The sequence below is a fragment of the Antechinus flavipes genome, chromosome 3 (genome assembly GCF_016432865.1).
Source record: "Antechinus flavipes isolate AdamAnt ecotype Samford, QLD, Australia chromosome 3, AdamAnt_v2, whole genome shotgun sequence".
NCBI lineage: Eukaryota > Metazoa > Chordata > Mammalia > Dasyuromorphia > Dasyuridae > Antechinus > Antechinus flavipes.
In genome coordinates, this window is record NC_067400.1 from 517,881,900 (window position 1) to 517,894,962 (window position 13,063).

The following is a 13,063-nucleotide window of genomic DNA, read 5'->3' on the forward strand; positions in this document are numbered from 1 at the left end:
ATGAGTTTAGATCACATCTCCTAACTCCAGATTCAGTGTTCCTTCCTCTATCATATGCACAGAATGGGGACACCATTTAGTCCAATGCACCTTCATTTATAAGGAAACTGAGACTTAGAAGAGAAGCTACTATTCTAGGATCATTCATCAGTGGCAGAGCCCATGCCAGGACCCTCATGCCCTGACTAGCTAGTCCAGGAATTGTGCAGGTACTTCCAATTACTTCTTATACCTTGCAGTTTCTCCAAACACCAGGTTCAAGATCCTCCAGAGTCTGGGTGTGTATAATGATAGGGGCAGTGAACGGGTCAGCCTCTTTCCATCTTTAGGCCAGGACTTGGAGGACCCATCCATCATTTCCCTTTGATGGCTTCTTGAAAGTCTGCCTTGGATGTTCAAGATAATCTGATCTCACTTAGGTGTGAGGGCCGAGGATGTGGAAGGAGCAGGTGATGACGAGTGATTTTTAAAACACATACGAAGTCAGAGTTTCAAGACACTTTAGCAATACAATAGCCAAGCTAGAGATCATCTAGTCTGATTGCCCCCATTTTATAGATGGAAAACTTGAGGCACAGGTTATCCAGTAGAAAAAAGGCAGCAGACCTTCACTTCTTATTACTGATATCTCGAATGAGTCTACATTTCTTTGAACTTTAGTTTTCTTAGTCTGTCAAGTGAATATTGAGAGATCAGAGATTTAGACCCAAATGGGATCTTATGGATCATAGGGTCCATTTTATTTTCCAGAAAGGGAAACTGTGTCTCAGAGAGATTAAGTGACTTATCCAAGCTCATCCAGGGAATAAACCCCAAAAGTCCTCTGAGAATGAGTACAGTAATCTTTCATTTATATACTATTTGCCTTCCTATTGCCCTTCCAGCTCCGACATTCTGGAATTCTGCTGTTAACTCCACTGGGCGGGCTGAAGCCAATCTTTTTCCCTTTGTAGAGGGTGGGGTTTCCTGCCTTCAAAATAAAGAGACTACATTTAGTGGTTTCTAAAACTACTTTTCACTTGTGTCATATAATTCGATATGCCTGGAAGAATCGAATTATCTTATTTCACTACTTCAAAAATCCATAATTTGCTCCACTGGGGACTTCTCCACTTACAGATTTCAATAATAATCACTAGCACTTATATATCACTTTAGGGTTTGCAAAGCACTTTATAAATATCATTTCTCTATCTTCACAACAATAACACTGGGATTTAGCACTGTTATTATCCTCCTTTTACAGACAAAGAAACTAAGACAGGCAGCTGAAGTAACTTTTCCAGGATCATACAGCTAGAAGCATCATTTGAACTCGGGTCTCCCTGTCTCCCTGGAGTCAGTGCTCTGTGCACTGAACCATCCAGCTGCCTATGTTTAGTATGGCCTTAGTAGACAGTCTTCCTGAGTTTCTGTGACTGAAAAAAAAAATCATTCCCCTGTGGCCAACTTCTAGTGGTCAGCTTCCCCACGTTTAATTGGACAATTCCAAAATCTATTACCAGACTCATCTTGCTTAGCTCTTTTTCACAGGAATTTCTCTCTAGCCCCTGCCCTGCCCCTCCCCATCCTGTAATTAGCCAATTGATTTTTTGAACCTAAGTGATGAACTTTTACATTTTGTACTAAGGCTGTTAAGTCTAAGAATGACCAAGAAACAACCTTTGAATTTAGAAGTTTTCCATTTCTTTCCCTTGTTCCCAAACCACCAGCTCCCCAGCAAGATCCTTCTCAGCAGGGTCAAGATTCAGGTACGCTCCAACCCCTGGCTTTGCCCAGAAGCAGGTAGGGGGAAGCCTGCGTAGTCCTCCCAGACTCCAAACATTCCTAGCTTCCCTTAATGAGCTGTCAGAGATCTGTCATCCATTAATTTATCTAAACTTTTCTTGAACCTGTAACATATTTGAAGCCTGTACCAACATCCAGGGACTGAATTCATACGTTTACTCCCCACAGGCTAAAGAATGATTGGTAGCTTTTAGTTAAGACCCAAAATGTGACTTCCTCCACGCTTGCTGAGCACAAGCTTTGAGAGCTGCAGGAAACCCTGGAGAACATCTGTTGCAACCCCCTCATTTGAGAGATGAGGAAACTGAGGCTAAATGAAGGAAAGGAACTTAATTAACCAAGATTTCAGAACCAGTCAAGTGCAGGTTCAGAGCAAGAACCCAGCTGTTCCGACTCCCAAACTAAGATGCTTTTTAAAAAAACTACATAACATTTTTCTCTTAAAATTGGGAGAACTGTGGGAGAAACTGAGTGCAATTATCAGCGGTACCCCTCCAAAGTCCTGACTTCCAGTTCTGAAACATTCTCCTCTGTTTTTATCTGAAGAAGCCTCAGTTTATGGAATCCCAGAATTTGAGAAAAATGTTAGGGATAGGGACAGAGCCTGTAATTTCATTAGTTGCTATAGTTCAGTCATGTCCAACTCTCCATGACCCCATATTGGGGTTTCTTGGCAAAGATACTGAAGTGGTTTGTCCTTTCTTTCTCCAGCTTGTTTTACAGCTGGGGAAACTGAGGCAAATAGGGTTAAGTGACTTGCCCAGGATCACACAGCCAGGACTGTGATTTGAATCTCCCTAACTCCAGGCCTGGCACTCTATCTATGGTACCAAAAAACTGGGCTACTAATGCCTATCAGTGCCTTATCTCCAAATCATAACTAAAGAAGTTGCTTGGAGCACTGGAAAGTGAGTGGTATGGGCTTTTTGGAGTCACCTAATCAGTATGTCAGAGGCAGAATTCTAAGGCAGCTCTTCCTGGCCCCAAAGCCAGCTTTCTGTCCACTATACCCCACTGGTTCTTGTTAGAGAGAAACAATTAAATGATGTTAGAGCTGGGAAAATCATTAGAAATCATGTGTTCAACTCCTTCATTTTACAGAGAAGGAAACTGAGGCCCCAAGAGGGAAAGAGGCTTGAAAGATGTCTCAAGGCTGCCGTTTGTCAATCGACTGCACCCCCAACCTTACCACAATCCACTCAATCCTCCTGATTAGTTCCCTATATTCTTTAATATTGGGAGAGTGGCCATGCATGAGAATGGGCAATAGACATGTTGAGAATTTAATAACAGAATTATCCAGTGGTAGAATTCAATGACTTGGCAAATACTAAGTCCTCATTGCTAGTGGTCTTCCAATGGGATCCTTTCAGAGGTTTTGTCAAGAAAAGCTTGAGAGAAAAGCTCCCGTTTGTGAAACTCCAACTGTGGTATGAGATGCAGGGAGGGTGCCTTATAGCTGGAAGCCTCAATCCCAGCTCTTCCATGATGTGACTTTGAATAATTCACTTATCCCATTCTGGGCTTGGTTTCCTTGTTGTAAAACAAAGTTCAGACTGGATTATTTTGGGTCCCTTCCAGCTTTAACATTTTGTGTCTTAAGGCTCCATCCAGCTCTGACAGTATATGTTCTGAGGTCTCTGTAAGTACTGACATTCTATGTTCTGTATTCTGAGCTCCCCTCTGACATTCTGTGTTCTAAGATCCTTTCCAGATTTATATTCCATGTTCTAAGAGCCCTCCCAACTCTGCCATTCTGTGTCCTAGGTCCTTTCCAATTCAGACATTCTCAGTCTAAAGTCCCTCCTAGCTCTGACATGTTATAATCTGGTCTAAGGTCCCTCCTCGCTCCAACACTCTGTGTCTGAGGTCCTTCCCAGATCTGTCCCTCTGTGTTCTAAGGGCCCTCTCAGCTCTGATAATCTGTGTTCTGAGGTGCTTCTCAGTTCTGACATTCTGGGTTCTGAGGCCCCTCTGATGTTCTATGACTGTAGCCTCTGCAGCTTTCCCAAAGGGTGGCAGGCCTCTGGGAGGGCCAGTATTCCCATATGGACACCAGATTGCAAAGATCGGACAGGGGAGAGGGACGAGCTGCCAGGAGACTAAAAAGAATGTCAGTCCAGGAAATGCTGGCTTCAGGCAACCCCTGGTGCTGCTCAGGCAGAGAGGGAAATGAGAAGAGGAGGAGGAGTGTGTCTGGATCGAGAAGAAGCCAGAAGGGAAATGGGTTAGGGTCCCCTGGGGAAATAAAGGCACTCCTGGATCCCATTACCAGGCTGGAGGTGGGGGGACCATGAAGGAGAGAGATCAGATTTCTCCTCTGCTCTCAGCTTCCGTTCCCCTTCCCCCTCAATCAGGTGCTGAGAATATGGACAGAATCAGATACTATCAGGGCGGGAAGTGACTTAAAAGACCTTTTGGTCCAAATTCCTCCAATTACAAGTGGAGAAACTGAGATACTGAGGAAAAATGGACTTGAGCATGACCTGATGTCAGATTGCCAAGGCAATAGGAAAGGGTGTTGGACTTGAAGTGTCAGGAAGCACACGTCCAAATCCCACCTCTGACATCTATTTATCCCTATGTGAGCTTGGAAAAAATCCCTTCTTCCTTCAGGATCATGCTGTGGTGTCCTCCCCTGCTACATGAGGGGGCAGGACAAGGTAACCCCCAAGGGATTCTAGCCCTAAACCCAAAGGTCTTTCCAGAGCAGGGCTGCCTCAGCTACAGAGTTGCCCTCAGTCAGCCCTGACAAACAGCAAATGGGTCCTCGTCCAGCTCTAAGCCCTGTCTGACCGTGGATTCCACTCTCTCCCTGGCTTTGTGTAATGTGTGCAGCAGAACTGTTTTTGGCCACGTAGACCAGGCGTCGGGATTTATATGATCATTCATGGGGAATCACTGCGGAAACTATAAAATACCCTGCACAGGTGAGGGATGCTGGATGGCTGATTTGAAAAACAATCATGGAAATCTTAGTGTCAGATCTGCAGGAGACCTTAGAACATGGGACAGAGAAGGTGTCTCTTTTCTCCAAGCTCCCAACCCATGCTCTCCAGTTCCATCATAAATTGGGCTTCTGGGCGTCAGCTCAGCTGCCCACTCTGGATCCGGCTGTTTTCCATCTCTCTTCATTGAGACTCTCTTGCCTATCAATGGAGTGTTATGCTTGGCCAGAGACGTGAGAGCACAGGACGGGCAGGATTTGAAGGATGAGAGGGGAGGAAAGGCTGATAGGCAATGTGAATTGTGAAGTCTGAACCAAGTCATTTCTTTCTCTTTTTTTTTATTAAAAAGCTTTTTATTTTTCAAAACATATGCATGGACAATTCTTCCACATTAGCTCTTGCAAAACCTTGTGTTCCAATTTTCCCCCCTTCTCCCACCCTTCTCCTCTAGATGGCAAGCAATTCAATATATGTTAAACATAGTAGAAATATGTTAAATCCAATACATGCATACAGATTTATACAATTATTGTGCTGCACAAGAAAACTCAAATCAAAAAAAAAAAAAAGAAAAAGAAAAAGTGAAGCAAAATAAAATGCAAGCAAACAACAACAAAAAGAGCGAAAATGCCATGTTGTGGTCCATACTCTGTTCCCATAGTCCTCTCCTAGGGGTATATGTCTCTCTTCATCACTAAACAAGTAGAACTGGCCTGAATCATCTCATTGTTGAAGAGAGCCACATCCATCAGAATTGATCATCGTATAATCTTGTTGTTGCTGTGTGTAATGATCCCCTATGAAACTAAGGCATTTCTCAGATGTCTTTTATCTCTGATGATTTTGTATCCTGAGATCCTGTCCAATCAAACTTTCCATGTACTAATTGAGGAGCCTCTCCATTTCTGGATTGGAGAGTTCTATTGGATGGTCTATGTTCTAAGGTTCCTTCTGTTCCCAACATCCTAGGAACTTAAGGTTCTTTCTTGAACAAACATAATTCTTTCTAAAATTCTTTCTACCTGTAACATTCTATGTTCTAATGCCACATGTTCTAGAATCCTTTCTAACGCTGACATTCTAAGACACAATTCAACACTAATGTTTTAGGCTCTGAAGCTCTCTTCCAGCTCAGACATACTTTTTTGAAGTTCCTTTCCAGCTCTAACATTCTGTATTCCAGTGTTATATGCTCTAGAATCCTTTCCAGCTCTGATATTCTTTGTTCCAAAGTCCCTTCTAGATCCAACATTACTTGATATTTTCAGCAAGTTGGGGAGGGCAGCCAGGACAGGAATTTCCCTTCCTATGTCACGGGATGAAGCCCAGTGAGGTACCACGACTTACGTGCACTGACGCCGTGAGTCAGAATCCAGACCAACACTTGGATCCCTGTATTCCATCCTATTAATTTTCCAGTGCACTATGACAAGCCCTGTAGCATTCACTCCTATTTCTGCCATTTCTGTCCTTGGGAGCATGGATGTTGGGGAGTGTGGGAAGAATTGTGGCCAAATGCCAAAACCTGCTCTCCCTCCTCGACCCTTCTGCTGCCCAATGTTTAGTCTACTAAGCGAGGGGGAAAGTGTCATCCCTTCTTTCTCCCAGCCCCCCTTTCTCTTGGCCTTGCTGCTCCAAGATCAGTATTTGCAAGACGTCCCAGATCAAATACCAGCCTCTCAGGGCCTCCTGGGAGAGCTTAGAAACCAGAGGATCCAGCACCATTTTGCCTTTCTCCCCCAGTTCCCTGTCCATCCCCTCCAAGCCCAGGAAGAAATTCCAGAGCAGAAATGCTGTTATCCCTGCAATGAAGAACAATGAGCTAGGCTGCCATCTTTCAGAATAAGAACAGGTCAAGCTCCCACATTGCCACAGACTCAGGACTCCTCAGTCAGACTTTTCTAAGCATCTGTCACCAAGGAGGTGCAGATAAAAGGCTGAGGGCTCTGACAACCAATGAGCAAGACAAGTCCTCTCTGGTTCACCTTTTCCTTATCTGGAAAGTGGGCCGAGTGGAGGGGGATTTATGGATCACCGGAGGCTCTTCTCCTCAGTCTCCAGTGTGGCTCCTCCCTTTATCTTATTTCCAACCCTGACAGATTTTCAGGCTTGATTTTATCCTTCCCCAACCTCAGTCTTACAGCAGTTTGTCTGGCCCATGGTGTGTAGAAAAGAATAAGACTGGAAAGGTAGCTTGGAGCCAGGTTGTGAAGGACTTTCTATACCAAACAGAGAAGTTTATATTATATCCTAGAATAGGGAGTGACTGAGGTTTATTGTGTAGGTGAGTGACGTGATCAGACTCACACTTTTGCTGTGGCATCCAGCCTCTGGTGTTATACCCTGAAGTAGAAATAGAACCTTAGGATACAGAATTTCAAAGCTGAAACAAACAGAGGCGATCTAATCCAAAAATCTGTGTCTTTCATCTGATAGATGGGAGAACTGGCTTTGTATAAGATCACATAGACAAGAAATAATAGAAGTTTCCTGAGTGATCCTGGACAACTCCTTGTCTGCCCTTAAGCTAGAGGATCCCTGCAATCCTTGCCCCTAATCAGGGACCATTTCTCTTAAATCAATTCATTAACAAGCAAGCACTTATTAAGTGCCTATTATGTACTGAGAACCTAAAGGTAAAATTGAAAGTCTTTAACCTCAAAGAGTTTCCATTCTACAGGGAGAGACAACATGCATATATATAAGTAGATACAACATATAGACTAATAGCAAATATTACTATAAATAAATAAATTTGTTTATAATTTGTATTATAACTTGTGTTCCTCAGGTTCAGTTATCATCTCCATGCTGACGATTCCCTAATCTGTAATCTGGCCTTGGGATTGTTATACTTACTAACTGCATCTCCTGCATAAATAAATACAGCAATTGTAGGGCCTATGTGCCAGGCACTGTGCTACGTGCTGGAGATACAAAGAAAGATGAAAGACAATCCCTGTCCTTAAGGAGCTCCCAGTCTAGTCGGGGTCATACTATGTAAGCAAGGAGGGTGGTGGGTGTTCTGCACAAAGTTGCAAATAGGAAGTCCCTGGGATTGGGAGGGATGGGAGGTGTTCTGTAGCAGGTGGGACTTCAGCCGGAGGCCATGGGGAGAGGGCCTCTGTTGGGAGGGCTTCCTGAGGCCGGCTCTGTGCCTCCTTCTCAGACAGCTTGGGAGCCACTCACAGCCCCTCTGCTTCTCTCCCCCCCAGACAGTGCAACAAGACGTCCAACGGCAGCGACAGCTGTGACCTCATGTGCTGCGGGCGAGGCTACAACCCTTACATGGACAAGGTGGTGGAAAGGTGTCACTGTAAATACCACTGGTGCTGCTATGTCACCTGCAAGAAGTGTGAGAGGATCGTGGAACGCTACGTCTGCAAATGAAGCTGGCGGCTGCCCGCCTGCCCGCCCAGCCCTGGCCCTGGCGCGGCTCAGGGCAGGAGAGGGGCCGGGAGCCAAGCCCTGGCTTCCCTCGGTCCTCGCCCCTCCCCTCAGGCATCCTGCCAGATTCCAGACTTCCAGGCTGACAGGTGGGGTGAGGGAGGGAGAATACACCAAGAAGGACCGGGACCTCGTGGGAAGGAAAGCCAAACAGAACGTTTCTTAAAAATTGCCATCAAGGGTCCCTCCCTTCTTTTATTTTTCCTTTCGTACGTACCTTGAGGAAGATAACTGCCTGGAAGGGCCCTCAGAACCTTCTAAGTAGCCTTTGCCTACATGGTAGGAAGCTGGGGTGGGGAGAAAATAGAGACTCTTAATACCCAGGGGTCGGGGGTCCACTCTGGCCATCCAGTTGTCTCCTAAGGGTGAGGGGTTGGGTGGAATGTCAACGTCATTGGCCGCAAAGAGTACTAAGAGGCCACAGGGAGAAGGAGGAGGAAGAGGAGGAAGAGGAAAAAGAGGAGAAGGAGGAGGAGGAGAAAACTGACTCGAAATAATCCTGGAAGTGGACTGTCATCCCTCCCATCCTTGGGAGGGGGAGGAGAAGGGGGAGGCAAGGACATTCAGGGTCCGGCTGTGGAGGAAACTAAGGACACGGCAACATGGGGTCACTTTCTGGAGGGAAGCCCATTCTTTCTTTCATGGGTGTGTTTGCAGAAGATGAAGCCTGAAGTTATCCAAACAAGAACCCGACTGCCTCTCCGTCACTGCTGTTAAGAACAACAGAGGCTGAAGGATTCAGCTGTGTGCATGCAAAGGGTGGGGGAAGGGAGGACACAGGGGAATGCGCCCCGATTCCAGAATCCCTCTCCTGCGCAAACGGGAGACTCTGTTTGGAACCGAGAAATCCTACTTTGTCCAGGCCATTGAGCAAATGGACCCTCTTATGGGAGATACACATTTTCCCCTCCTTTGGAATGCAGAATATACAGAAATATTTATAAAAGTATAGCTCATGTCATGGATTGCTTTCCCTCTATTCCTCCTTACATATAAATATATAAATATATGAATATATGATCTATATATTTTAAACAGCGGTATGAAATAAATGCTGTGGTGATATTGTAAAGCCTTCCAGACCCCATCATGCTCCTGTCTCTTGCCTCTTTCTAGGGTTTTTGGTCCTCAGATTATATATAGAACCTCTAAGAGATTGCTGGAGGGACAGGGAGGGCTCTTTGGAAGCCTCAAAGGTTGACATCCTGACACTGGATTAAATTGTTGGGCAAAAAGTCTGGATTTGAGCCTTGGTCCTGCTGCTGCTACTTTATTACCATGTTTCTTTGGGCAAGACCCCTGGTCTTTCTGAGCCTCCGGCTTCTTGAGACAGTTGGTTAAACTAGGTGCCCCCAGGTACTTGCCAACTTTAAATCCTATGATCTTTTCTAATTCATGTTTAATAAAAACATGCATTTTGCAATCAGGGTGTAGGCTTGGCATTTCATTGGTATACTGGAACTCAATGAGAGATTGAGGATCTTGGAGTCTTAAGAGAGGTTCTGGGGGCCCTTTAAGGTTAACTGGCTTCCCCAAGTTCTCACATTTAGTATGATCAAAAGCAGACCTTGAACCCAACTTTTTACCAACTTTCCAGCCACTAAACAAGCTGCCTTGTTAGATTTTGTTCATTTTAAAGTCATAACTGGGAAAATCATTTATTTAAAAGTCTCAAGTGAGAAGAGAACAGATAAAGAAAATGTTGAGAAGGTAAAACCAACAAAATATAAATGAGTAATGAAAAGGAAAAGTCAAGAGATCTCTAAGATTATAAACCTGGTGAGTATGAAGCTGGGAGGTGACACCTCCCCAGAAACAGGGAGGTTTGAAGAAGGTACACACCTAAGAGAAGATAAATTCCTTTTTTGAAATGTGAATAGCACAACTGTAGGAGATGCAGTTAGTAAGTATAAGAATTCTAGAGCCAGATTATAGATTTGGAAATCATTAGCATGAAGATGATAACTGAACTTGAAGAATAGAAAATAAAGAGGAAAAAAAGAATAGGTAGATTGTTGGGGAATGAACACACACACACTGAACAGGAGAGTGAGGCTGATTGAGCAGAGAAGACTGGGAAGGAGTGCTTAGATAAGTAGGGGAAAAATATTTATTTAATGCTTATTACGTGGTAGGTGCTTTACAAATATCTCATTTGATTTTCATAATAGTCCAATAATATTATCCCTATATTACAACTGAGGAAACTGAGTCAGTCAGAGTTTAAGTTCCTTGCTCAGGATCACACAGCTAGGAAGTTTATGAAGCCCAATTTAAATTCAGGTTTCCCTGCATTCAGACCCAGTGCTATATGTGCTGTACAATTAGGAGGCAGAACTAGGAGAGGAAACTAAGGCAGAAGAAGAATCAGGGCAAGCAATGTAATAGGAGTTAAGGTAAGAGAAAAAGTCCCTGAGGAAGAGACGGTCATCAGTATCAACCTGCTGGGAAATTAAGGAAGATAGAGGCTGAAAAAAGGAGGCTATAAGGGAAGAGAATAGACTTAGGAGTAAAGAGCTTTAAAGAACGGCTAACAATGAGAGCCATCCCAAAGTGGAATGGTACAGTGCTTGGAACTTAGAGTTGTCATTCAGTAACTTCTCAGTTGGTATCTCATTTAGTTTTCTTGGAGGAGACTCTGGAGTGGTTTGCTATATCCTTCTCCAGTGCAATAGGGAAAAAAGTTACTTAACCAGGGTCATACAGCAAGTAAGGCTTTGAAGTCAGATTTGAACTCAGGAAGAGGAATCTTCCTGATTCCAGGCCTGCTACTCCATCCACCTACTACATCTAGGGCGCCTCAATGCCCTAGACTCAAATTCTGCCCCAACTGTGTGTCTATGGGCAAATCTCCAGGTTGAAAGGAACCTCGAAGGCCATCACTTTCACCACTTCCCTGAGCAAGAATTTGCCCTATAATCTACCTCTCTAAGAGATCTTTAACTTAAAATTTCAGAGTCTCGGTTTCCATATCTGTGAAATATAGATAATAATATAATATTTATACTACTTAAATCACATGGAGAGAGAACAAATATAGGTTATTATTATCCTTTCCAGTCTTGGGATTCTGGGACTTGCCCTAAACACACAGATGGGAAGTTCTAGAGCTGAGACTCATATCCAGGTCCAGATCTCCCTCTGCTTTTCTGAGCCAATGTCTGGAGAGCTTGATTAAGCTGATCCAGAACTTGTTTCACAAAGGCATGGACTCATCTTTCTTCCCACAGAGTGCTGGGGTAGCTTATGGAACCCTGGGAGGTTGGGAGGTCAGGACTTGCCACTGACTCCTTGGGTGTTGTTATACAAGTCACTGTCTTCTGAACTTCGACTTCCCCCTCTGTTAAAAAAAAAAGTGTTAAATTTGTCTGTGTCTATAATTCCTTTTATAACTAGAAGGGACACTTCTTCCCCTAATCCATGGATAGCATAAGGTTCAAATGAGATAAGAAACATATAAAGAAAGCACTTGGCAAACCTTAAAGTGCTATATAGATGCCAGTTATCATCATCATTATCATTATTATTGTTAATTAGTGTCTAGTGATGAATTCCTTCCCCAAGGCTTTTACTGCACTTCTCAAACAATGTCTATAGAGCAGTATATAGGTATGCTAGTAAATGTTTAACAAGCTGCTTGGGATGGGGAAAGGGGGGAATGGATGAATGCACATAAGTTTTTTTAAATGAAATATTCATTATTAACATTTTCTCTATCACTTTCTTTTGTCCAAATAGTCAGCAAAACAATAAACCAACACCTTATTTGTAGTTATTTATTGATTTCTGAATCTTTCAAGCTGGTAAGAGCTGGCTCCAGCATGTTCTTGAGCCAAATTTCTTTTTGTACAGAAGAGGAAACTTGGAAAAAAGCGATTTGACCAAGGTCACATCACTAATAAGCTGAGATTTAAACACTGACCGAAAATCTGATATTTTTTGTATGGCATTCTGAAAGCATTTTCCTCTCCATAACTTTCAGGAATTAAATGTTAATCCTAGGGCTTTCAGACTCCTAGGCTGGCTCTCTATAAGTCCATGTAACCCGCTCTAAGGAGTTTAAAGTTTTCAAAATAGTTTCTTCATAACCCTGAGCAGTGGGGAGCACAAGTACTTCCCCCTATTTATCCCAGTTCACAGAAGAGGAAATTGAGGCTCAGAGAGAAGCTAGGACAAGTCACAGCTAACTAGCACAAGTTATTTTCCCCATTCTTTATAGATTTTCAGAATTGGATCTTGAACCAAGTTCTTACTCCAAATTCCAGGCTCTTTTTATGACTTTATGGCTACATTATGAAAATGAAGATGATAACTGACACAAAACTTAAGTTTTACGAAGTTCTTCATATTATTTCATGTAAACTTCACCACCACTCTCAGAGAAAAGTACCATAGCTAGTATTCCCCCTTTACATATGAAGAAATTGAAATAGAAAGAATTTGACTTATCCAAGATCACACAGCTAGAAAGTATCAGAGATGGAATATGAACCCAAGTCTTCCTGGTTCCAAATCCATCAAGATTGTCAATTAAACATTTCCCTCATGAGGAAGTAAATGGGGGCAATAATAGTATTTTCCCTAATCCCACAACCTCACCATTCATGTCAATTCAATTTAAGCAACATCCATCTATCTACCTGTCTATCTATCTATCTATCTATTTATGCATTAATCCACTTATCTATCTATCATCAATCCATTCATCTGTCTATTTATCCATCTATGTATCCATCTCTATATCCATTCGTTTATCTATCCATCTAACTATCCATCTATACTTCAATCCATTCATCTATCTTTATCCATCTCTCCATCTATCTCTCATTCACCCATTCATCTATCTATCTATTTATTTATCAATCTATATCCATCCACCT

At 43.2% G+C, this 13,063-nt stretch overlaps 1 protein-coding gene across 1 annotated transcript in view; it reads left to right on the forward strand.

The window, feature by feature from the left end:
- The window catches only part of WNT11 (Wnt family member 11), a 55,883-nt gene extending 46,277 nt beyond the window's left edge, over window positions 1-9,606 (forward strand). Inside the window, exon 6 of the mRNA XM_051987075.1 lies at window positions 7,952-9,606. Within this exon, the coding sequence (XP_051843035.1) occupies window positions 7,952-8,126 (175 nt within the window). The 3' untranslated portion in view covers window positions 8,127-9,606. The remainder of the gene's footprint in view (window positions 1-7,951) is intronic.
- The last annotated feature ends 3,457 nt before the right edge of the window (window positions 9,607-13,063 follow it).